This window comes from Hyla sarda, chromosome 6 (assembly GCF_029499605.1).
Source record: "Hyla sarda isolate aHylSar1 chromosome 6, aHylSar1.hap1, whole genome shotgun sequence".
Taxonomy (NCBI): domain Eukaryota; kingdom Metazoa; phylum Chordata; class Amphibia; order Anura; family Hylidae; genus Hyla; species Hyla sarda.
Genome location: NC_079194.1, coordinates 303297612 through 303323865, shown reverse-complemented (window position 1 = coordinate 303323865; position 26254 = coordinate 303297612). Strand labels below are relative to the sequence as shown.

Below are 26254 nucleotides of genomic sequence, written 5' to 3'. Positions count from 1 at the left end.
CAGACTCCTCTGTCCTCCTCCTCCAGACTCCTCTGTCCTCCTCCTCCAGACTCCTCTGTCCTCCCCCTCCAGACTCCTCTGTCCTCCTCCTCCAGACTCCTCTGTACTCCTCTTCCAGACCCTACTGTTCTCCCCCTCCAGACTCCTCTGTCCTCCTCCTCCTCTGTCCTAATTCACTGCTGACTCCTCTGTCTCCTCTTCCAGACTCCTCTGTCCTCCTTCTCCAGACTCTTCTGTCTTCTACAGACCCCACTGTTCTCCTCCTCCAGACTCCTCTGTCCCCCTCTTCCAGACCCTACTGTTCTCCCCCTCCAGACTCCTCTGTCCTCCTCCTCCAGACTCCTCTGTCCTCCTCCTCCAGACTCCTCTGTACTCCTCTTCCAGACCCTACTGTTCTCCCCCTCCAGACTCCTCTGTCCTCCTCCTCCAGACTCCTCTGTCCTCCTCCTCCAGACTCCTCTGTCCTCCTCCTCCAGACTCCTCTGTCCTCCTCCTCCAGACTCCTCTGTCCTCCCCCTCCAGACTCCTCTGTCCTCCCCCTCCAGACTCCTCTGTCCTCCCCCTCCAGACTTCTCTGTCCTCCTCCTCCAGACTCCTCTGTCCTCCTCCTCCAGACTCCTCTGTCCTCCTCCTCCAGACTCCTCTGTCCTCCCCCTCCAGACTCCTCTGTCCTCCCCCTCCAGACTCCTCTGTCCTCCTCCTCCAGACTCCTCTGTCCTCCTCCTCCAGACTCCTCTGTCCTCCTCCTCCAGACTCCTCTGTCCTCCTCCTCCAGACTCCTCTGTCTCCTCCTCCAGGCTCCCCTGTCCTCCTCCTCCAGGCTCCTCTGTCCTCCTCCTCCAGGCTCCTTTGTCCTCCTCCTCCAGACTCCTCTGTCTTCTACAGACTCCTCTGTCCCCAGAAGAGTCTGGACGAGGTGACAGAGGAGCCTGGAGGGGGGGGGGACAGAGAAGTCTAGATGGATGGGACAGAGGAGTCTGGAGGAGGACAGAGGAGTCTGGAGTAGGAGACCAAGGAGTCAAGAGGGAGGAGACAGAGGAGTCTGAAGGAGGAGAACAGTGGGGTCTGAAGGAGGACATAGGAGTCTGGAGGAGAGGACAGAGGATTCTGGAGTAGGAGATCGAGGAGTCAAGAGGGAGGAGACAGAGTCTGGAGAAGAAAGGGCCAAGGAGTCTGGAGGGAGCTGTTCCTCTCAATCCTCATTTCTTCCATACGTATGTACACTGGGCCCAGTTGAGCCTGTATATGATCTCAATTGAGAGAAGATAATTAGCTGATGACTCCTCTGTTCTCCTCCTCCAGACTCCTCTCTCCTCCTTCTTCCAGACTCCCTTGTCTCCTCCCTCAGGACTCCTCTGTCCCTTCCAGACTTCTCTGTCTACTCAATACTCCTCTGTCTCCCTTCTCCAGACTCCTCTGTCCCTCCAGACTCCTCTGTCCCTCCAGACTCCTCTGTCCTCCTCTTCCAGACTCCTCTGTCCTCCTCTTCCAGACTCCTCTGTCTCCTCCAGACTCCTCTGCCCCCTCCAGACTTCTCTGTCCCCAGAGGAGTCTGTAGGAGGTGACATAGAAGCCTGGAGTGGACAGAGAAGTTTAGAGAGAAGAGACAGAGGGTCTGGAGGAGGAAGACAGAGGAGTCTGGAGGAGGAAGACAAAGGAGTCTGGAGAAGGGGACAGAGGAGTCTGGAGGAGGAGGACAGAGGAGAATGGGGGGGAGACAGAGGAGAATGGGGGGGAAGACAGAGGAGTCTGGAGGGAGGAGGATAGAGGAGTCTGAAGGGAGGAGGACAGAGGAGTCTGGACGGAGGAGGACAGAGGAGTCTGGACGGAGGAGGACAGAGGAGTCTGGAGGAGGACAGTGGGGTCTGAAGGATAACAGAGGAGTCTGGAGGGAGGAGACAGAGTCTAGAGGGAGGTGACAGAGGAGTCTGGAGGGATGAGACAGAGGGGTCTGGAGGGAAGTCTACTGTGTCCAAAATGCACAGTCCTCTTAGACTCCCCTGTGCCCCCAGACCCCTTTGGTGACGGATTATCATGTGTGAGATCATAGGATTGGAAATGTAAAAATTTAGCAAACACAATTTTTGACGAATCTAACTTCTGTCATCAGGGCAGAGTCAGGACACCCCCATAGGAATTGGATAGTTTGCTGAACCTGGGGGTGGGGTGGGGTGGGGTGGAACAGGAGACCACGCAGAGAACAGTCACCCTCTCCCTAGTCTGAAATGACTGATAACAGAGAGTAATAGACTGTATCCACCTGCACAGGAATATACAGAAGTACCTTGCAAAACTTGGATTATCTAAACCCATATGAGAATCATATACAGGTGCTGCCACCTACAGGTCCAGCACAGGACATACAGTCAGCACAATGTCATGTGGAAATAATGATACCCTGTACTAATTGTATATAGCGGCGCCCCCTCCAGCTATATATACAATACGTCACCCTGGAATAATCTGCTATATAATATATACATGTGCAACTGCTATAGATTAAGAGACTAGATGGTTTAATGCAAATAAATGGGAGAATGGGGTTTCATTTCAGATCTCTTCTTGCTGTCAGTGAATGGAAACTGTTTGGGAAAATTCTTAGATATGGATTAGGCTAATTGTCTCCAAACGGTGGACCTCCAGATGTTGCAAAACTACAACTCCCAGCATGCTAATGCTAAGCAGCAGGTATCATGGTCTGGGAAGTGGATGGGAGATCAACAGCAAGGCTCAGAGAAGTGTTTCCCAGCCAGTGTGCCTCCAGCTGTTGCAAAACTACAACTCCCAGTTGGGAGTTGTAGCTTTGCAACATCTGGAGGGCCACAGTTTGGAGACCACTGGAGTAGGTTTTTTAGAAATAAGACTGTTTCGATTCACAAATAGCGAGCAGAGATCTTGAAATGACGAGAAAGTAGAACACAAGGCAAAATAGGTGGACAGGAACCCAAACTAAAGACTTCAAAGCTTCATTAAATGCCTCAATTGTGATTATAGGTTAAATTGCTTTGACCTCATGGCAATATTTCACCTTGATTAAGAAAAGGCATTAATATTGCACATAATGTAAACTGCAAATATTCTGAGGTTGAACTCCAGCACCAGCAGCCTATTTAGATGACCAGTTGCAGTGATCAAACAGCACACCCTCTCTCTCTCTCTCTCTCTGCCAAGCCAGAGGAATCATGTGAAATGTGGGCAGCATTATAAAATCATTTAAGTGATGGAATTGCAATTAGAATGGCTGGAAACCTTCATGCCTGCCACATCTGCTAATACAGGTAAGCACAAGGCGTACACAAAAAATAAATAAATATATAAACAAATATATATATATATATATATATATATATATATATATATATACACACACACACACACATATATATATGTATATATATATAATTTATTTATTTAGTTATTTAAATTATATAAATATATATATATATATCTCAAGAAAGTAAATATACATATAACATGTATATAATTAACTAAAAAAATTAATAGATAAATACATAAATAAATTAAAAGTAAATTCATATTCCTGCAGTGCTTCTTTAAAGGGGTACTTTTTTTTTTAATCATCTGGCTCCAGAATGTTAAACAGATTTGTAAATTACATCTTTATAAAAATCTTAATCCTTCCAGTACTTATCAGCTGCTGTATTGCTGTATGCTCCACAGGAAATTTAATTCTTTGTTGTTGTTCTTTCCAGTCTGACCACAGTGCTCTTTGCTGCCACCTCTGTCCATGTCAGGAACTGTCCAGAGCAGTAGAGGTTTTCTATGGGGATTTGCTCCTACTCTGGACAGTTCCTGACAAGGACAGAGGTGTCAGCAGAGAGCACTGTGGTCAGACAGAAATAAGTACACAACTTCCTGTGGAGCATACAGCAGCTGATAAGTACAGGAAGGATTAAGATTTTTTTTTTTTTATAAAAGTAATTTACAAATCTGTTTAACTTTCTGGCACCAGTTGATTTGAAAAGAATTGTTTTCCAGTGCCTTTAAGGATTCTCATAGTGATATATAAATATATGGGCACTGCTATAAGCACTGGCTCTCTATGGGAATCCCCATCTGATCACTGATCTAGTTATGACCCCCCCCCCCTTCCATATAACACCCATCCTGTATAAAAGCCCATTCAAAGAGACGCGGTAGAGAAAGTTACAAAGATCTCCTTGCAGAACAAACAGTGTAAAGCGAGCGGAGCCATCCATGGATAATGCGATTTCTCGCACGGCGCCCATGAATAGGGAGTTTTGTTAGACGTCGTTCTACCGCAGACGATTGTGATTTCAAGCATCTCCCTGACCTGAGAACACAAGAGGCCGAAATAACTTTTCCTAATACTCTGATATTTTGTACATTATAAGCCAGAGGCGGTGGTGTTGGCAATCCAGTGTAGACAAAATCATTAATTATGGGCTGTTACATTGTGACAGATGCTCAGCTCAAAAATAGTTATCTGAGCTATCTCCAGCATCTTGTTTTGATGAAAGAGAAGACGCGAGGTCCACGCCGTCCCCGCTCACCGACACGTGGGGCCCGAATGATTACTGGCCTCTTGGCTGTCACTTGTTCCTTGGAAGGAATGCCATGTTCCCGGTGACTAAGTAAACGGCATCTCAGGATTATCACCGGTCGGCATGGAGCGGGCAGACAACTTGGCACCTCTCCTCCTATGTGATCTTATTTCCATGTATAAAGACTATGAGCTTGGATACATAGTGTATCGTCAATAACTGCTCAATGATTCACTTTTGGGAAGGTGAACTCGTGTTGACTAGTCATCACTTGTATCCTTGTCCTGGTGACCACCATTGCAGTACATGGAGATGCAGGCAGGGGGCAGTCAGACCTGACAGGACATGTTATGAACCTTCCCAGATCCAGTCCCGCATTTGGCCTCTGTCCCGCATGTCCTGATAGGTCTGTGCATGTCCTCATAGGTCTTTGTCCTGATAGATCTGTGCATGTCCTGATAGGTCTGCCGTATATGCTGATAGATCTGTGCATGTCCTGATAGGTCTGTGCATGTCCTGATAGTTCTGTGCATGGCCTGATAGGTCTGTGCATGTCCTGATAGTTCTGTGCATGGCCTGATAGGTCTGTGCATGTCCTGATAGGTCTGCCGCATGTCCTGATAGGTCTGCCGCATGTCCTGATAGATCTGCCGCATGTCCTGATAGGTCTGCCGCATGTCCTGATAGGTCTGCCGCATGTCCTGATAGGTCTGCCGCATGTCCTGATAGGTCTTATAAAAAGTCCTAGCTTGACGCCTAGCTGCTAGTCATTCGGTACTGTGTGCCAGGGTAGTAATCATCAAGGGCCAGGGGGAGATATCAGGCCACCGTACATGTTACAAAAAATCCAAACCCACCAATTCTTGTCAGAATAATCTGGCAGCAGCTTATCCATCCTTTCTCCGTTCAGAACACACGAACGCTCATCTGACCTGAGCATTCATGTGTATGGAGGGCTCAGGAGAGGTAGTTGGTCCAATGACATGGCTGCTCAGTGTTCTTTTCCTCAGGGGCTGTGTGACCATGCATTAGCACCCTGAAGACACTATGACCTCTCAGTATTACAAGATAGGAGAAAATACATTATACAAAGAGAAAGATGCCAAAACCCATTTTGAGTCGTAAAGTTCTCAAAACGTAATGAACATCTTGTAAAGACACATTAATAGTACACTCGACATGTTTCGGACAGTTCTTAATCATGGCTGGGGGGAGGTTCCTAAAAAAGGACAAATACTGTGGGTCGTTCTGTGACAAGGAGCATCAGGTTAAGGGATTTTTATGTGTTTTGGCACATTAAGCCTCAAGTATGTGGATCTCCACAGTATGTGTCCATTTTGGGAACCTCTACCCAGCCATGATTAAGGACACTTAACTCTCCAAAACCCTTTGGCTCTACCATTAATGTGTATTTACAAGATGTTCAATGAGGTTTGAGAATTTTACGAATCTTGAACATCTTGTAAATACACATCAGTGTTAGAGCCAGCACATTTCGAACAGTTAACTGTCCTTAATCATGGGTGAGTAAGAGTTCCCAAGGAGATTAATACTGTGGACATCCACATACAGGAGCATCCATAAGGCTGAATGTGCCAAAACAGGAAAAATCCCTCAACTTGATCCTCCCTGTCACAGAACATCCCACAGTATTTGTCCCTTTGGGGAACCTCTCCCCAGCCATGATTAAGGACAGTTACCTGTTCAAAACGCGTCGGCTCTAATATTGATGTGTTTTTACAAGATGTTCAAGATTTGTAAAATTCTCAAAACTTATTGAACATCTTGTAAACACACGTAGTGCCGACAGGTTTTGGACAGTTAACTCTCCTTAATCATGGCTGAATGGGACAAATACTTTGGAGATCCACATACACAAGCATCCATAAGGCTGAATGTGCCACAGAAGGGCAAATCCCTCAACTTGAGCAAGATCCTTCTGCCACAGTATCGGTCCCTTTTGAAAACTTCTTCCCAGTCATGATTAAGAACAGTTAACTGTCCAAAACCCGTTGGCTCTTACTATTAATGTGTCTATACAAGATGTGCGTTACAGTTTAAGAAATGTGTCAGCTCTACCATTGATGTGGTTTTACAAGATGTTCAAGATTTGTAAAATTCTCAAAACTTATTGAACATCTTGTAAACAAACGTTAATGGTAGAGCCGAGAGGTTTTGGACAGTTAACTCTCCTTAATCATGGCTGCATGGGACAAATACTTTGGAGATCCACATACACAAGCATTCATAAGGCTGAATGTGCCACGGCAGGGCCAATCCTTCAACTTGAGCAAGATCCTTCTGCCACAGTATTTGTCCCTTTTGAAAACGTCTTCCCAGTCATGATTAAGAACAGTTAACTGTCCAAAACCCATCGGCTCTTACTATTAATGTGTCTATACAAGATGTGCGTTAAAGTTTAGGAAATGCAAGGTGTGCAACCTGTAGCCCCCCAATCTGTTGCAAAACTACAACTCCCATCATGCCCGGGCAGTCCGGGCATACTGGTAGTAGTAGTTTTGCAAATGAACATTATATTTTGATGATGTAACTAAGTATGATCACCTATGTCAGGAGAGAAGGCTCAATTAGTCTTTCCTATAGGCACTAAAAGTTATAGCCCTTTAGATATGATCCAAGTAGAAAAGTGGTCGGCACTTTAGAAAGTCCGGTGCTCGTGGATAGTAACAAATATGTAGAAATAGAAATCCCGGCACTCGTGACTGAATGAATGAAAATTCTTCTTTTTATTTTTGCAAACGGCAATACATACAGAAAACGCAGCACGCGTTCCGGCTAATGCCTTTATCAACTGCATGGAGTGATAAAGGCATTAGCCGGAACGCGTGCTGCGTTATCTGTATGTATTGCCGTTTGCAAAAATAAAAAGAATTTTCAGTCATTCAATCACGAGTGCCGGGATTTCTATTTCTACACTTTAGATATGATCTACTGCACTGGACTCCAACCCGTTGCTGTCCAACTGTTGCAAAACTACAATTCCCAGAATGCCCAAAAGCTTGTGGCTTTAGAAGGAAGAGCAAGTTTGCCTGAAAATAGTAAAGCCACCTGTTATTTGTATATCTCTGTGGAAACTGGAGGACATGTGTTCTGCATATAGGAGGTTACATTGATTATACAAGGTGTTTTGGTGCCCCCTGGTGTCAGAAAGGAGCGCAAACAACAAGCAGGGGGCAGGAATACTTCAAATAAACCTCTATTTTTGTTTGTCTTTTATTAATTTATTAATTATTTTTATTTATTTTATCTATTTTTATTTGTCTTTTATTAATTTAATTTACTCATTATTGTCTAGAATGTATCTTCCCAGTAGGGGAATATGGGCATTGCATGGCACTGAATGTCTGTAAACCATTAAACGCTATTTGCATGGGCATTGCTTATCTGGGTACTATGTGGAGATAGTTCTCCGAGCATTGTATGTCTTATTTATCTGGGGACTGTTTGACACTATTTGCCTGGGCAATATACAACATTTATATGGGCATTCTAAGAGATCATTTATATGAGCACTGGATGGCACTTCATACACGATATATCTGGACATTATATGGCAGTAAGTCTCTGCACTGTATGTATTACTTATCTGGACACTATATGGAGATGTTTATTTCTGCACAGTATACATTACTTATCTGGACACAGCATGTATAATTTATCTGGACACAATATGGAAATGTTTATCTCTGCACTGTACACATTACTTATCTGGACACAGCATGTATCATTTATCTGGACACTATATGGAAAGGTTTATCTCTGCACTGTATACATTACTTATCTGGACACAGCATGTATCATTTCTCAATATACAAAATGGAAATGTTTATCTTTGCACGATATGCACTTTTTATTTATCTGAGTACTATGTAAATATGGTATGCTATATATATATATATATATATATATATATATATATATATATTTGCATGGAATTTGTCTTAGCACTAGATAGCAAAGTTTATCTGGACAGTGTTTTTTTTTTTAATCTGGGTGCTAAAGGGAAATATTTATCTGCACAGTATTTATCTGGGCACTTCATTACAAAGTTTAACTGGATGTACACTAGTATTCCCTATTTATGTTTTACTTATCTGGGCACTATGTAGAAATGCTTATCACTACACAGTATGCATTATTTATCTGGGCACTATGTGGCAAAGTTTACTTGGATATGGTAGCCCCTATTTATCTCGTAACTGCATGTATTATTTATCTGGACAATGTATAGAAGTATTTATCTCGGAATGGTATTCACTATTTATCTGGATACTGCATGCACTATTTATCTGGGCTCTATATAGATTTCTTTTTTTTTTCTATCTCTACACAGTATGCACTATTTATCTGGACACTATATAGAAATGCTTATCACTACACATAGTAGCCCATATGTATTTGGTTATGGCATGTATTATTTATCTAGACACTGTGTAAAAGTGTGTATCTTGGCACGGTATGCACTGTTTATCGGGGCATTATTTGGGACTATTGACAGCTATTATCAAGTGCCAACAATTTGTATGATATATAACAAATGTATTGGAGGACATATAGTTTCAGGGACATTGCTAGGGCAGGGATGGAGTATCTCCTCCTCGACTGCACACATGGAGTCCCTCTGCATTTACATAAATGTGATAAGTATGTCCAGTCTGTACGGTGCACAACCCCATTATTCAGGACTAGAGATGAGCGAACTTACAGTAAATTCGATTCGTCACGAACTTCTCAGCTCGGCAGTTGATGACTTATCCTGCATAAATGACTTCAGCTTTCAGGTTCCCCCGTGGGCTGGAAAAGGTGGATACAGTCCTAGGAGACTCTTTCCTAGGACTGTATCCACCTTTTCCAGCCACTGGAGCACCAAGGCATCAACTGCCGAGCCGAGAAGTTCGTGACCAATCGAATTTACTGTAAGTTCGCTCATCTCTATTCAGGACCAGGAAGTAAAACATGTAAAGGCAACAGACGTCATGTTAGTACATGATGGTGCGGATTATCACCTGACAGGAATAGCTGAGGAGGAACTCTCTAGGATTTTGGAGACTGTTCAGCATTGGATTCTGTATTTCTTTTCTTGTGCTGATGATTTAACAAGATCCTATTAGAATATTATACACTGCTCAAAAAATAAAGTGAACCCTGCGATAACACATCTTAGATCTGAATGAATGAACTAATCGTATGAAATCCTTTCGTCTTTACAAAGTTGAATGCGCTGACAACAAAATCACAAAAAAATTATCAATGGAAATCATTAACCCATGGATGTCTGGATATGGAGTCACACTCAAAATCACAGTGGAAAACCCCACTACAGGCCGATCCAACTTTATGTAATGTCCTTAATACAAGTCACAATGAGGCTCAGTAGTGTGTGTGGCCTCCACGTGCCCGTATGACCTCCCTACAACGCCTGGGCATGATCCTGTTGAGGTGGAGGATGGTCTCCTGAGGGATGTCCTCCCAGACCTGGACTAAAGCATCCGCCAACTCCTGGACAGTCTGTGGTGGATGGAGCGAGACGTCCCAGATGTGCTCAGTCGGATTCAGGGGAACGGGCGGCCAGTCCATAGCATCAATGCCTTCCTCTTGTAGGAACTGCTGACACACTCCAGCCACATGAGGTCTAGCATTGTCTTGTATTAGGAGGAACCCAGGACCAACCGCACCAGCATATGGTCTCACAAGGGGTCTGAGGATCTCATCTCGGTACCTAATGGCAGTCAGGCTACCTCTGGCAATCACATGGATGAATGTGCGGCCCCCCAAAGAAATGCCATCCCATACCATTACTGACCCACCGCCAAACCGGTCATGCTGGAGGATGTTGCAGGCAACAGAACGTTCTCCACGGCGTCTCCAGACTCTGTCATGTCTGTCACATGTGATCAGTGTGAACCTGCTTTCATCTGTGAAGAGCACAGGGAGCCAGTGGTGAATTTGCCAAGCTTGGTGTTCTCTGGCAAATGCCAAACGTCCTGCACGGTGTTGGGCTGTACGCACAACCCCCACCTGTGGACGTCGGGCCCTCATACAGCCCTCATGGAGTCTGTTTCTGACCATTTGAGTGGACACATGCACATTTGTGGCCTGCTGGAGGTCATTTTGCAGGGCTCTGGCAGTGCTCCTCCTGCTTCTTCTTGCACAAAGGTGGAGGTAACCGTCTTGCTGCCTGGTTGTTGCCCTCTTACGGCCTCCTCTACATCTCCTGATGTACTGGCCTGTCTTCTGGTAGCGCCTCCATGCTCTGGACACTACGCTGACAGACACAGCAAACCTTCTTGCCACAGCTCACATTGATGTGCCATCCTGGATGAGCTGCACTACCTGAGCCACTTGTGTGGGTTGTAGACTCTGTCTCATGCTACCACTAGAGTGAAAGCACCGCCAGCATTTAAAAGTGACCAAAACATCAGCCAGGAAGCATGAGAAGTGGTCTGCAGTCACCACCTGCAGAACCATTCCTTTATTGGGGGGTGTCTTGCTAATTGCTAATGATTTCCACCTGTTGTCTGTTCCATTTGCACAATTTGCAATCAGTGTTCTTCCTGAGTGGACAGTGGGATTTCACTGAAGTGTCATTGACTTGGAGTTACATTGTGTTGTGTAAGTGTTACCTTAATTTTTTTGAGCAGTGTATATATATATAAAGGGGATGATTATTTATCTCAGGGAGAGATTACCACTCCTGGTATGACGGAGCTTCATAAGGCCATTTTGCACTGCGCGGGCATTCTGGGTAGGGGAATATGCAAAGCTTTTTATATTCCTTAACAGGAGCTAAGCTGATACCAGGGAACACTTCTTGAATAAGGTGGTGTAATAAGCTGCTTTGCATATTCCTATATATATATATATATATATATATATATATATATATATATATATATATGTGTGTGTGTGTGTGTGTGTGTGTGTGTGTGTGTGTGTGTTGTATTACCAGAGATAAAACTGAGTATTAGGACTGAGCTCAACTTAACACTTAAAGAGGAACTCAGATATTTAACACCCATAATACTGCACAGAGGGGCAGGTTTATAGAAGTTGTTTAAGTTATATTCTTATAGTAGAACTAGTTATATTCTTGTATATAGGAGCAGTATTATAGTAATTATATTCTTGTATATAGGGGCAGTATTATAGTAGTTATATTCTTGTATATAGGAGCAGTATTATAGTAGTTATATTCTTGTATATAGGAGGCAGTATTATAGTAGTTATATTCTTGTATATAGGAGGCAGTATTATAGTAGTTATATTCTTGTATATAGGAGGCAGTATTATAGTAGTTATATTCTTGTATATAGGAGGCAGTATTATAGTAGTTATATTCTTGTATATAGGAGGCAGTATTATAGTAGTTATATTCTTGTATATAGGAGCAGTATTATAGTAGTTATATTCTTGTATATAGGAGCAGTATTGTAGTAGTTATATTCCTGTATATAGGAGCAGTATTGTAGTAGTTATATTCTTGTATATAGGAGCAGTATTATGGTAGTTATATTCTTGTGTATAGAAGCAGTATTATAGTAGTTATATTCTTGTATATGGGGGCAGTATTATAGGAGTTATATTCTTGTATATAGGGGGCAGTATTATAGTAGTTATATTCTTGTATATAGGAGCAGTATTATAGTAGTTATTATCTTTTATATAGGAGCAGTATTATAGTAGTTATATTCTTGTATATAGGAGCAGTATTATAGTAGTTATATTCTTGTATATAGGAGGCAGTATTATAGTAGTTATATTCTTGTATATATGAGGCAGTATTATAGTAGTTATATTCTTGTATATAGGAGCAGTATTATAGTAGTTATATTCTTGTATATAGGAGCAGTATTATAGTAGTTATTATCTTGTATATAGGAGCAGTATTATAGTAGTTATTATCTTGTATATAGGAGCAGTATTATAGTAGTTATATTCTTGTATATAGGAGCAGTATTATAGTAGTTATATTCTTGTATATAGGAGCAGTATTATAGTAGTTATATTCTTGTATATAGGAGCAGTATTATAGTAGTTATATTCTTGTATATAGGAGCAGTATTATAGTAGTTATATCCTTGTATATAGGAGCAGTATTATAGTATTCAAATGAATCAAATTAATTCAAATAGAGAAAAAAAAACAGACATGGTCGCACATCCACAACATGCACGGTGATCCTCAGCTTCTAAGCAACATTTATTAAACTAACAGGTCCTTAATGTACTTTATGATCATGAAGTGCAGCCCGCAAGCCATGTCCCGGCCACCTGTAAGTAGTGGGTCCCTAGCATCATTAGCATAAAATGGTGCCACACTGAGTGGCAACCACCACTGTCCCAACACCAGTGCCCACAGGGGGAATGACCCACTGGCAGAGCAGCCCCAATGCCACTCAAACCAGTCCCTGGTTTGTAGTTATATTAGTTATATTCTTGCACATAGGGGGCAGTATTATAGTATATTTCAGGCAATATATAACATTGGTTCATGTCATTCCTTTTCTCTTTCTTGTTATTGTACATTAATCTTCTTCGGTGATGAATCTGCAGATGAACCTTCTTCGCCTAAGAAATCTCGGAGTGATTCATTTTTCAAACTGTTCAAGAGAAGAAATTCCTCGGTATCTACAGAATGGAAATCAGTTCGGATCGGCCCAGAAGAAGAGACGGCGGATAATAACCTCCTGGCTGTGCGTGTCATGGTGCTGAGCGACGAGAGCAGGTACCTCCAATCACTTATTATAGACAAATAAATGTCTCTAATCTGAGAGAAAAGAACTAGGAACAATGAATTCAGCGCCATTCCTGTCTCACATCAGAGGCGTTTTATATTATTTACTGCTTTGTCTATAACTCTCAGAGCTGAGCGACTACTGTCACAAAAGTTGTAATATTTGTTGTTGCTGAACAATAAACAGATATAACTAAGAATAAGATGTTAAGTTACTTGGGAGGAGAACTCAAAGACTGAAGGAGACTGTTTCAGATTCCTCTTGATTGGTTTGTGATCCATCTTCCCCTCTAGGTTTTTGCACATGCTCAATAACATCTTTGTGCTCCTTCAGCTCAGATGCAGAGAAACGTCCTGAGGAGAACCATGGAAAGCTCCATCGCAGGAGGCTGTCGTCACGGAAGAAGAAGGAGGCTTCCGCCTCAGGGAATAACAGGGAGGCTGGTAACCGCTCTAAAGCTGCAGATGGTAAGTGACAGGAACTAGATGAGGAGGTGACAAATATTGGCAGAAATGGAAAGGATTTTCCAGTTAAACGAGTATTCTGGTATCAGAATTTTTTTTTATTATTATTAAAAGGGTACTCCGCCCCCTAGACATCTTATTCTTTGGATAGCAGATAAGATTTCTGATCGCGGGGGTCCCGCCGCTGTGGACACTAGCGAGCTCCCTGCTGCACGGGCATTTGGTTAGAGCGTTGGGTGCAGCACCAGAGCGCCGGAGGCTCGTGACGTCACGGTCTCACCCCCTCAATGCAAATCTATGGGAATGGCCCTGACGTCACAAGCAGGGCGTGACCATGACGTTACGAGCCTCTGACCCGCATCACCAGTCATCCGACATAAAGTGAAGTTCGCTCTGTGCACCGGAAGTCTAGGGTTCTGCAGCCGAGATGGCGGGGGGTTCCAGCGGGAAACCCCACGATCAGACATCTTATCCCCTATGCTTTGCATAGGGGATAAGATGTCTAGGGGCAGAGTACCCTTTTAATATAGTGTTATCACACATTGTACTGGCTTCAGCATGTATTAATGTGATTTGCCCGTGACAGGAAGTTGTGTAGTCCTTTCATTGTCAGTGTGGTGTTGTGTCTCCAGCTCCTTGGCTCCTCCCTCTCACCTGACAGAAAGTTGTATAGTGCTTGCATTGCCTTTGCGGCATGAAGTTGTGTAGTCCTCTCATTGTCAGTGTGGTGTTGTCTCAACAGCTCCCTGGCTCCTCCCACTCTCTTGAAAGGAAGTTGTGTAGTCCACTTCTTATCAGTGGGGTGTTGTCTCAGCAGCTAAAATATAGCCCCCTGAAGTGTATCTTAGAGATTATTCTCTGGACAGAATGGAATTATGGGACGTATTAGATCGAGGGCAGGTTAACAAGAATGTTTCTGTTTCCACACAGCAAGCAGATCTTGGAAAAATTATCCAGATACATGTAACAGAAAGTTAAAGGATATTCTTATCTGGCTGATGCAAAATAAATAAAATATAGTAAAAAAAAAAAAAAAGAATAAGTCCCTCCCCTAATAAAAATTGAAATCACCCACTTTTCCCATTTTATGAATAAAAACATGTAAAAAAATAAAGATATTTGATATCATTGCGAGCAATATTGTCCAATCTATTTAAACATGATGTTTATGATCCCACACGGTAAACAGTGTGAATGTAAAAAAAATACCAAACACCAGGATTGCCAATTTTTGGTCACTTCATATACTAGAAGAAAAAAAAAAAGAATAAAAAGTGATCAAAAAGTCCCATCTGTCATGACCGATGGGGTGGACAGGAAGAGTGAGCCCTAAGATGTCCCTAGAAACACTCTCCCTGCCTACTTGCCCATCTGCCCTAAACGGTGGATCGACAACCACGGTGCAGGTCCCCAACATATAGTTCAGAAACCGGAATCAAGATAAACAGCAGATTTGAATAAATGAACAAGACTAGATATGAAACAAGTATGCAGCAGAAACCAGGAGATGCAGTAATGTAAAACACTAAACAGATATAATACAAAACCAAACTCCATAAAATGGAGGAATATTGGTTAGAATACTAAATACAAAGCACAGGTACAAGCAAGACCCACAGTGTGAACACAGACTAAGATATGACAAGGTATCCAACATATGTACTTAAAACCAAACAGACTAAAATCTATCACAGACATAATAAACATGGTTAAAACTCAGATATAAACAGACTAAAAACAGTAATAGTCAGAATAAGAACTAATCACCAGCTCAGAGTTCCAACAGAGCTCGGTTTTAAAGCCACACCCAAGCTACAATAGGGTGAGAGCATTAACTCTTCAAACCCTGGCAAGACTCAGCACAGAAACTGCCCAGACACAAAAAACAGTGCCTGAACAGACCCATAGACCAAAAAAACACAAAAACAGACATTACACCATGAAAACAAAAAGTAAAAAATAAAATAAAATGTAAAAGTAGTAAAAAAAATTTTACCTATATAAATTGGGTATTATTGTAATTGTATAGACCTACAGAATAAAGATAACATGTCATTTTGATTATAAAGTGTACAGTGTATAAACGAACCCCCTCAAAATCTGCAAAACTGCTTTTTTTTTAAATCTCTCCCCACAAATATTTTTGTTTTGTTTCGCCATACATTTTGCCGCAAAATAAGTGATGTCATCATAAAGTACAATTGGTCCCGCATACAACAAGCCCTCATATGGGTCTGTAGGTGGAAAAATAAAAGACTTCTGGCTATTAGAACAGGAGAAGGAAAATTTAAAAAAATAAAAATTTGCCTGGAAATTAAGGGGTTAAGCCCTGGGCATTATAAGGGTACATAGTAAGTTTAGCTGTAATTGTTCCTATGAAATGTACCAGAAAAAGGGTTAAAGATACTGTCTATAACTGTAGGAAAGAACCCTGAATACTGTATATTCCATTCATCAGACGTTTGCTTCTGTTTCAGCGCTCGTTCGAGCAAGTACCTTACCAAATGTGGCGCCGAATAAGTCTCAGCGGTGGAGGCAGAAGATCCAGTCCAGTAAGTACAATCAGTCATTGTCCTGGCAGAAAGTTGGGGCTGATCACATAGACCAGCATTACACTAATCTGTGGCTTCCCAGCTTGTTGCAAGAACTACAGGTACCATCATGCCCTGACAAATTTGGCGCATATTATTGTTGAATTCCGGCCTATGAAAAACCAGTCTAATATGAATGGAAGCAAACTTGTGTAAAGTCATAGCTTTTATAATACATACAGAGCTGATATTTCTCACAGCTGAGGGTTTGCTACATTAGTATCCAGTCTCTGTTGCTAAACTACAAGTCCCAGCATGCACCTCCCATCCCTGTATACACTAGCACATGTATTCTGCAGGAGGACACTTGCCAACCCTTCTCTCCTCTGACATCCAGAGTCAACACAGAGTCGAGAGGCCACTGTACACGTAGGTCAGTGTTTCCAAACCAGGGTGCCTCCAGCTATTGGAAAACTTCAACTCCCAGCATGCACTCCCCATTCTCATATACACTAGCATGTGTATTCTGCAGGGTGACACTTGCCCGACCATTCTCTACTCTGACCTGGCATACTGAGTCAACAAAGAGTCGAGAGGCCATTGTACACATAGATCAGTGTTTCCCAACCAGTTTTGCCTCCAGCTGTTGCATAACTACAATTCCCAGCATGCACTCCCCATCCCAGCATAGAATAGTACATGTATTCTGCATTGGAACATTTACCCGACCCTTCTCTCCTCTGACATCTAGAGTCAACAGATTATCGAGAGGCCATCATACACATAGATCGGTGTTTCCCAACCAGTGAGCCTCCAGCTGTTGCAAAACAACAACTCCCAGCAACAGCTGGAGGCACACTGGTTGGGAAACTGTGATCTACACTAATACATTGTATCAAATCAGTACAGGGGAAAGAGTTGTGCTAATTAAGTGTTTAGGTTGAAAAAGGTTGTCTAAACTGGATACAATTGTAACGACCCCTCAGCGGTGAGTGAATGCATGTAAAATATCAAAGGTTTCCAGCCACAAAACCCTGCAGGAAACAGATTTGATACAACTCTTGTGCAAATGTATTATCGGGTTCTAAATGTTTAACCCCTGCACGTCATCCTTGCATTCATATTTTATATCGCGGCAAGTTTTGAGAGCCAAGAACTCGGCATAATCTAAATACGTGAGGCGCGAAGCTAAATAAACAGCCATTCTCCAAGTCCGGGCTATGGTGAGGATCTCCGAAGTGGAATTTTATGAGTATGCAGAGTATCAAGGCTCCATATACAGAGGAAGTGTAATACAGCAGACTCTAGGGGGCGCCCTGCCCCTTCCACACAATATAGATGCGCAGAATGCCGCTGTAAGCGGTTTGTTGTCAAGTAAAGAATTTGAAGAATGCTGCATATTCTGCCTTCACCAAGAAAAAAGTCACATCTCAGAATTCCATTTATGTGCTATATGCAGCATTGTGTGATAATTCTTATTCTCTTCAAATCACGAGCAACACTATAGAATTAAATTCATTATAGGTTCAAAGTTTAGTATAACTACTATAATACTGCTCCTATATATGAGACTATATCTACTATAATACTGCTCCTATATACAAGAATATATCTACTATAATACTGCCTCCTATATACAAGAATATAACTACTATAATACTGCTCCTATATACAAGAATATATCTACTATAATACTGCTCCTATATACAAGAATATAACTACTATAATACTGCTCCTATATACAAGAATATAACTACTATAATACTGCTCCTATATACAAGAATATAACTACTATAATACTGATCCTATATACAAGAATATAACTACTATAATACTGCCTCCTATATACAAGAATATAACTACTATAATACTGCCTCCTATATACAAGAATATAACTACTATAATACTGCTCCTATATACAAGAATATAACTACTATAATACTGCTCCTATATACAAGAATATAACTACTATAATACTGCCTCCTATATACAAGAATATAACTACTATAATACTGCTCCCTATATACAAGAATATAACTACTATAATACTGCTCCCTATATACAAGAATATAACTACTATAATGCTGCTCCTATATACAAGAATATATCTACTATAATACTGCTCCTATATACAAGAATATATCTACTATAATACTGCTCCTATATACAAAAATATATCTAGTATAATACTGCCTCCTATATACAAGAATATAACTACTATAATACTGATCCTATATACAAGAATATAACTACTATAATACTGCTCCTATATACAAAAATATATCTAGTATAATACTGCGCATATGTACAAGAATATAACTATTATAATACTGGGCCTGGTTGGGTTGATATATGGTAGTATTTGAGAATTCATGTGATCTATATGTTTATGTTTTTATTTTTCAGCATTCCCTCTTCTCATTGCTAAACGGTTATCTCACGTCTCCAGCACCAGTTCTCCTGATGATGAGGTAACATTTGGTCAAGAAAGGCTAAGAAAGCAAAATGTGTCTTTTACATTTGTGCATGTTCCTTTCCCTTGGGCCTCCTGTGTCTGTTCATTCTATACTGACCCACATTATACTGTGCAGTCAGACAGAACTATGTGGGCCAGAAATTGACCCTCTTTATCTCATCTTTTTTTATTGACCCTGTAGATGTCCCTTAGTTTAGTAAATTATGCCATCATGTGGTCAGTTTTAAGAAAATGTGTTGCCTGTGCACTTCCTTCCTATCACAGTTATAGCTCAAAATGAATGTCGTCTATATACCTACATACAGTGACTGGAAAGTTTCTTAAATGCAGCATCTGATCCATCTTCTCTTTCTTACATGTTGATACATTTACATTTGTTGTTTAGGTGTTCCACAATAACACATCTGAACATTTCAATGAGCCCCATATTGAGACCCAGAGGGCCCCAGAAGAAGAATACCACGCCATCCCTTCCTATAAACCTCATCACAAGGTCCTGCTGGCCAACAGAACTGCCTTGAGACATGAAGAACAAGGGTCCTCAGCACCTTCCCCACCACTTTCCAACCATCAGTATTACTCCCAGAAGAATATGCTTGATGGATATCGAGATATAAACATAGGGAATGACCCTTTTTCGGGTAATATTAGTGACCACAATGATGTTTTTGAGAAAGACAAAAAACAAGATAAAGGGTCCAAGCAAGACAAGTCAATACAAGAAGAAGGCAATCCCCAAAACCCAACACTTAAAAAATTAGTCCTTTCAAATGAGGAAAAAACTAAACTTCTCGACTGGAGCGCTACAAAACCAAGGCCACCAGTGAAGGACGTGAATGAGAAGATCCAGAACCCTTCTAATGTCAATCATGACCCTGGCGGGGAGGCGGACAACAAGGGTAAATCGGCCTTTACTATATTATCCAACGCAATTAAAAGATCCTTCTCCCGATCTTATAGTTCTACACCCGACAGCCCCAAAAACATTTCATCTGCTAAAACCAAACCAGTATCACCCACCGGCTACTTGGACCTTCCTGGGTCTTTCTTCAGAAGAAGCCAAAGTAACTTGGAAAGTTTTATTAACCCCAGCAACTCCGAGAAGAGTTTCACATCCTCCAACCATTTACCCTCATCTCATTTTGACTTCAAGGCCTCCACTGATGGCAGCTCTTGGACCTCCGGATATGTATCTTCTCAAAAAAACAAACAAGACTTGTCAAAAGTAGAGGACATGCCAAAAATGTTGGAAAAGTTCAGTATTAGGGAAAACAACCCGAGTAGCGCAAGCTGTGATTTACCTTTAAGAAACAGAAGAGGTTCCTTTTTCTCATCTCTCAGACTGACAAACAAAACCTCAGAGACTCCCTCTAATGTTCCACCACAGGACTCTTGGTACGCCCATTGGAGCTTCCGGAGGAAAGTAAATGAAAAAGAAGCAGAACAGAAACCCCATACAAGTTCTATAGCTGCATCAAACCTTCAGACAATGTCCCAACCAGGTAAATCTTTGGTCTTCATCATTGTATACCTTTAGGGCTATCAATTATAGACTGGGGATCAGTTTGCACCTGCATCTACAGTGGGGATAAAAAGTTTGGGCACCCCAGGTAAAAATTTGCATTAATGTGCATAAAGAAGCCAATGAAAGATGGAAAAATCTCTAAGAGGCATCAAATTACAGATTAGACATTCTTATAATATGTCAACAAAAGTTAGATTTTATTTACATTATTTACACTTTTAAAATAACAGAAAACTAAAAAATGGCGTCTGCAAAAGTTTGAGCACCCTGCAGAGTTAATATCTTGTACTGCCCCCTTTGGCAAGTATCACAGCTTGTAAACGCTTTTTGTAGCCAGCCAAGAGTCTTTCAATTCTTGTTTGAGGTATCTTTGCCCATTCTTCCTTACAAAAGTCTTCCAGTTCTTTGAGATTTCTGGGCTGTCTGTCACGCATTGCTCTTTTAAGGTCTATCCGTAGATTTTTAATTATGTTGAGGTCAGGAGATTGTGAAGGCCATGGCAAAACCTTCAGTTTACGCCTCTTGATGTAATCTCCCGTGGATTTCGAGGTGCGTTTAGGATCAGTATCCATTTGTAGAAGCCATCCTCTCTTTAACTTCAGCTTTTTCATAGATGGCATCAATTCAGCATCCAAAATTTGCTGAAATTTTATTGAATCCATTTTTCCTTCTACTCGTGAGATGTTCCCTGTGCCACTGGCTGCAATACAACCCCAAAGCATGATTGATCCACCCCCATGCTTAACAGTTGGACAGAGGTTCTTTTCATTAAAAGTTCAATTTTAACCTCTTTGGTCCACAGAACTTGTTTCCAAAATGCATCAGGCTTGTCTATATGTTCATTTGCAAAGTTCAAATGCTGATTTTTGTGGTGAGGACGTAGAAGAGGTTTTCTTCTGAGGACTCTCCCATGAAGACCATATTTGTCCAAGTATCTCTTTATAGTGGAATAGTGTACCACAACTCCAGTGTCTGCCAGATCTTTCTGGAGGGATTGCGCAGTCAGATGGGTTTTGAATTGTTTTCTCACAATCCTGCGAGCTGTTCTGTCTGATATTTTTATTGGTCTTCCAGATCTTGCTTTAACTTCCACTGTTCCTGATGACTGCCATTTCTTAATTACATTCCGAACAGAGGATATTGACATCTGAAAATGTTTTCTATCTTCTTATAACCTTCTCCAGCTTTGTGAGCGTCAACTATTTTCAGTTCCAGATTTCTAGAAGAACCCATGGTGTTGATTGTTGGAGCAAGGTCAGATGAGTCTGGGCATTTAAAACCTTTGAGATTGACAGATGATGATTGAGAATGAGATTCCCAGATGATTGAGAACAATCCAGGATACTGTCAGGTCTCAGCTTTGCAAAGGGGGCAGTGCATGCTATAAATTCTGCAGGGTGCCCAAACTTTTGCAGACCACATTTTTTTGTTTTCTGTTATTTTGAAAGTGTAAATTATGGAAATAAAATCTAACTTTTGTTGACATATGATAACAATGACTAATCTGTAATTTGATGCCTTTTGGAGATTTTTCCATCTTTCCTTGGCTTTTGTATGTACATTAATACAAACTTTTACCTGGGGTGCTCAAACTTTTGATCCCCACTGTATGGGTTCACGGATGTGTTGGATAGTTTTTCAAACTAGTACTATAGCACCACCTGGTGGCCCTGTGGATAGGGGATAAGTTAGTGTTGGCTGGAGTTCTCCTTTAAAGATGTTTAACCCATTTCCATTCTCCCTATTAGGGCATTCTAAGGAGTTAATACAGTACACAGTGTATACACTGACCATAATAATAAGATAAATGTTGGCCGATCCCACCAATTCTGGTGGGGACAGCCAACCATCTAATGTGAATGGGGGCCTCCCGATGGCAGATGTTGGGGGATAGAAGGATCAGGCATGTTAGATTTCCGCTTCATGATCCTTTTGTTCTTGAGGAGATCAGCTGCCGCAGCTGTGGTTCTCACCTTTCCTGTTGCACACTCGACCGAGTCAAGCGTGCATGTGTATGGGGGATTGGGAGGAAAGGAGATAAGATAAACATTATGTTTGAGACCAGCAGGTCTCCGGTGGAAACAGGTGGAAAACAAAGGTTTTCAAATTAACTGGTGCCAGAAAGTTAAACAGATTTGTAAATTACTTCTGTTTCAAAATATAAAGCCTTCCAGTACTTATCAGCTGCTGTAAACTACAGAGAAATCTGTGAAGTTCTTTCCAGTCTGACCACAGTGCTCTCTGCTGACACCTCTGATCATGTCAGGAACTGTCCATATTAGAAGCAAATCCCCATAGAAAACCTCTACTGCTCTGGACAGTTCCTGACATGGACAGAGGTGTCAGCAGAGAGCACTGTGGTCAGACTGGAAAGAACTTCACAAATTTCTCTGTAGTATATCTGTAGTATACAGCAGCTGGAAGGGTTAAGATTTTTAAATAGAAGTAATTTACAAATCTGTTTAACTTTCTGGTACCAGTTGATTGAATATTTTTTTTTCCCGCCGGAGTTCCCCTTTAATTGTCTAGAGTGAACCTCATAGAGGCTGCTCAGAAGTTTGCGTAGGTGGAGGCCCATGAACGTGCCCATTACAGTCCCAGATAAGACAATGGAAAAGGCCATGGTTCCCTTTTTTTTTAACAAACATTGGGCTGGGTGATCTTAGCTCATGGCCCACCATTATTGCAAACTTCTGACAATATGTGAAATGTAAAGGGCTGCTCCGAAAAAGTGACCAAGGTGGGGGAAAAAATATAAAGATAGGAGTATATGAAATTACATTAAAGAAGCACTTCAGGTTGTTGTTTTTCTGCCCATATCATGCACACTTACCATCACTAGTCCTACAGCACTATCTGTTTTATTCCACAGCTGCATCCATACATTTTATTGCTGTAACTGGGTCATGTGATCAGCACTGACCCACAGAAAATCACAGTGCTTAATGTGTCAGAGAAAGTGGTCAGTCCTGCATTAGCTGACTTCCTGTGAACTTCAGGATGACATCATCACCTAAAAAATCCCTCCTGGCAGCTTTCAGATCCCTCCCCTCCTTGCTCTATCTGTATACTGCTGCTATATCTATAGGATCACAATATACAGTAGTTATACACCTCCCCTCCAGCTCTATCTCTATGGGATCAGGATATATAATAGTTATACACCTCCCCTCCAGCTCTATCTGTATACTGCTGCTGCTATCTCTATGGGATCAGTATATATAGTTAGTTATACACCTCCCCTCCAGCTCTATCTGTATACTGCTGCTGCTGTAAAATCTCCATAAAACACCTCAATTGTGGTTATGGATCAAATCACTTTCACCTATTGGCAATATTTATCTAAAAAAAAAAAAGCACTTTGAAAAGGAAATCACATCAAAACTGCACATTATGTGAACTGATCCCAACCCACTTATGAGTCTTATCAGTTCCCTAGGTAACCTCCAGAACCGGCAGCCTAATTAGATTACCAGGTGCAGTGATCAGATATCACCCCTCTCTCTCTCTCTCTGCAAAGCCAGAGAATTCAAAGGCAGCAATAGGAAATAATTTTAGTAGCAATCAGCATGACTGTAAACTCCATGCCTGCCATATCAGCTAAAACAGGTAAGCACAAGGCATACATAAGAACTGCTGCATAATTCTCCAATAGGCTATGCTGCACTATATGAACAAAAACATTTTCATAAAAATAATAATAAGTTCCCGGAGTGCTTTTTTAATATAGAAAAGATGATATAAAGGATGTAAAACATGCAAGGACGCCTGATGCATTCACTGGTTGTCCCCATGGATACAGCTTGTATCACCTGTGTAGTATTTTCCGCTGATATATTCGTTCCGGACCTTGGCTCATTGTCCCTGATAAATCCGACCTCCCAGTTTGGCGCTCGCACAGCCGCCACTTGTCCCATTACGGATGGTTCGGCTGCCTCGTCCTCGTATCTGCCGCGCTGATCGGTGTCAGGGAAGGGTCTCGCGCGGATGCGAAACACAATTATCAGCCGCTTCTTCCAGCTACCGGCGGGGGGGACGGGGGGGGGAACGGGATGGATTGGCATTGTTACGCTAAGTGCTTATAAAACAATACGTGGCGGCCTTACCCTCTGCCCGCTTCCTGTCGGTGTCTATTATTTCCCCCGCAGCGGGTAAAAGGGCCGCGTGGTGAAACAATATCGTTCTGGAGCGGTAAGAGAGATAACGGATTTCGTAAGTGCTCCTATGGTAACGGTTACAATCCTCATTACTCGTCTGTGGAGAGTTAGAACATTTATTAGAAAATATTTAAAGGAACTACAAAGTCCAGCATGCTGCCGGGATGAGGCGACATGAAGGCGTAGATTAGAATTACTCCATAATAATCATATTAACCCCTTGGGCAGTGTTGTCGCAAAACTACAACTCCCAGCATGCCTGGGCAGTATACACTAGAACATGTATTTTGCACCGTAGATATAGATCAGCTAAGGCTGTCCGAGCATGCTTGCAGTTGTAGTTTTGCAACAGCTGGAGGCACTCTGTTTGGAACAAATTGCTCTAGATCAGTGTTTCCCAACCAGGGTGCCTACCAGCTGTTGCAAAACTACTACTCCCAGCATACCCGGACAGCCATTGGCTGTCCAGGCATGCTGGGAGTTGTAGTTTTGCAACAGCTGGAAGCACCCTGTTTGGAACACATTGCTCCTGGGCTCAGCTGGAGGAACCCTGTTTGGAAAACATTACTCTAGATCAGTGTTTCCTATCCAGGGTACCTCCAGCTGTTGCAAAACTACTACTCCCAGCATGCCTGGGCAGTATACACTAGCACATGTATTTTGCACTGTACATATAAATCAGCTACGGCTGTCCGAGCATGCTGGGAGTTGTCGTTTTGCAACAGCTGGAGGCACTCTGTTTGGAACAAATTGCTCTAGATCAGTGTTTCCCAACCAGGGTGCCTACCAGCTGTTGCAAAACTACTACACCCAGCATACCCGGACAGCCATTGGCTGTCCAGGCATGCTGGGAGTTGTAGTTTTGCAACAGCTGGAAGCACCCTGTTTGGAACACATTGCTCCTGGGCTCAGCTGGAGGAACCCTGTTTGGAAAACATTACTCTAGATCAGTGTTTCCCATCCAGGGTACCTCCAGCTGTTGCAAAACTACTACTCCCAGCATGCCTGGGCAGTATACACTAGCACATGTATTTTGCACTGTACATATAGATCAGCTACGGCTGTCCGAGCATGCTGGGAGTTGTCGTTTTGCAACAGCTGGAGGCACCCTGTTTGGAACACATTGCTCCTGGGCTCTTTAGATAACACATAGGAATAGATTGTGTTCTCTCTGGCAGAAGGTGATGTTTATGGCGCGGTGTCGCCGCCCATTCGCCGCTGTTACATGTTGTGCTGTAAAGATCCAGCAGACATGGTGACGCCGCCGAACAGATGTCATGTGGTGTAATGGTGCCAGACAGCAGGGATGTATGAAGCTAATCTGGTTAAGAGCTGGCAGAGACCAGTACGTTCAATTACGGATGTATGGCGACTCAGCACAATCATATAGAGAACGCGGCAATATTTGTAATTAGGGGATTGTGTCTTTAAATGTATTTTTGCCAAAGAAGAGTGATGACAGATAGGAAACAGTCAGCAGGTTGGGAGTTACAAGCAGAACCCCAGGGTGTATATTGTCCCGGGGTACAATAACCTCTAGGTGTCACTAGTGAGATCTGTGCCGCAGACACTGCCAGGAGGAACTATGAAATGTAACATGAAGACCAAAGCTTCTCATGTATTCTTTGTGTATTACAGCGAAAGACGTCAGAGTGACGAAATCCGAGAATTACAGCAGCTGCTCCGAGGAGGAGTGTGTCAGGAGGCATTCTGCAGTATATAAGGTATATGCTCTGTGAGCTCAACAGCCTGGACTCCAGACTGATACATTGTACATAGCTAGTCCTGCTCTCAGCTGAGAAGTGATACAATTGTATCCA

The 26254-nt window shown here is 42.2% G+C and overlaps 1 protein-coding gene across 5 annotated transcripts in view; it reads left to right on the top strand.

The window, feature by feature from the left end:
• Positions 1 to 26254, top strand: part of MICAL2 (microtubule associated monooxygenase, calponin and LIM domain containing 2) — a 238036-nt gene that overhangs the window by 174391 nt on the left and 37391 nt on the right. For all 5 annotated transcript variants that reach the window (XM_056527942.1, XM_056527946.1, XM_056527945.1 and 2 more), the window contains 6 exons: positions 13100 to 13271; positions 13615 to 13748; positions 16223 to 16297; positions 18683 to 18747; positions 19138 to 20254; positions 26073 to 26158. In XM_056527942.1, the coding sequence (XP_056383917.1) occupies positions 13100 to 13271; positions 13615 to 13748; positions 16223 to 16297; positions 18683 to 18747; positions 19138 to 20254; positions 26073 to 26158 (1649 nt within the window). The remainder of the gene's footprint in view (positions 1 to 13099; positions 13272 to 13614; positions 13749 to 16222; positions 16298 to 18682; positions 18748 to 19137; positions 20255 to 26072; positions 26159 to 26254) is intronic.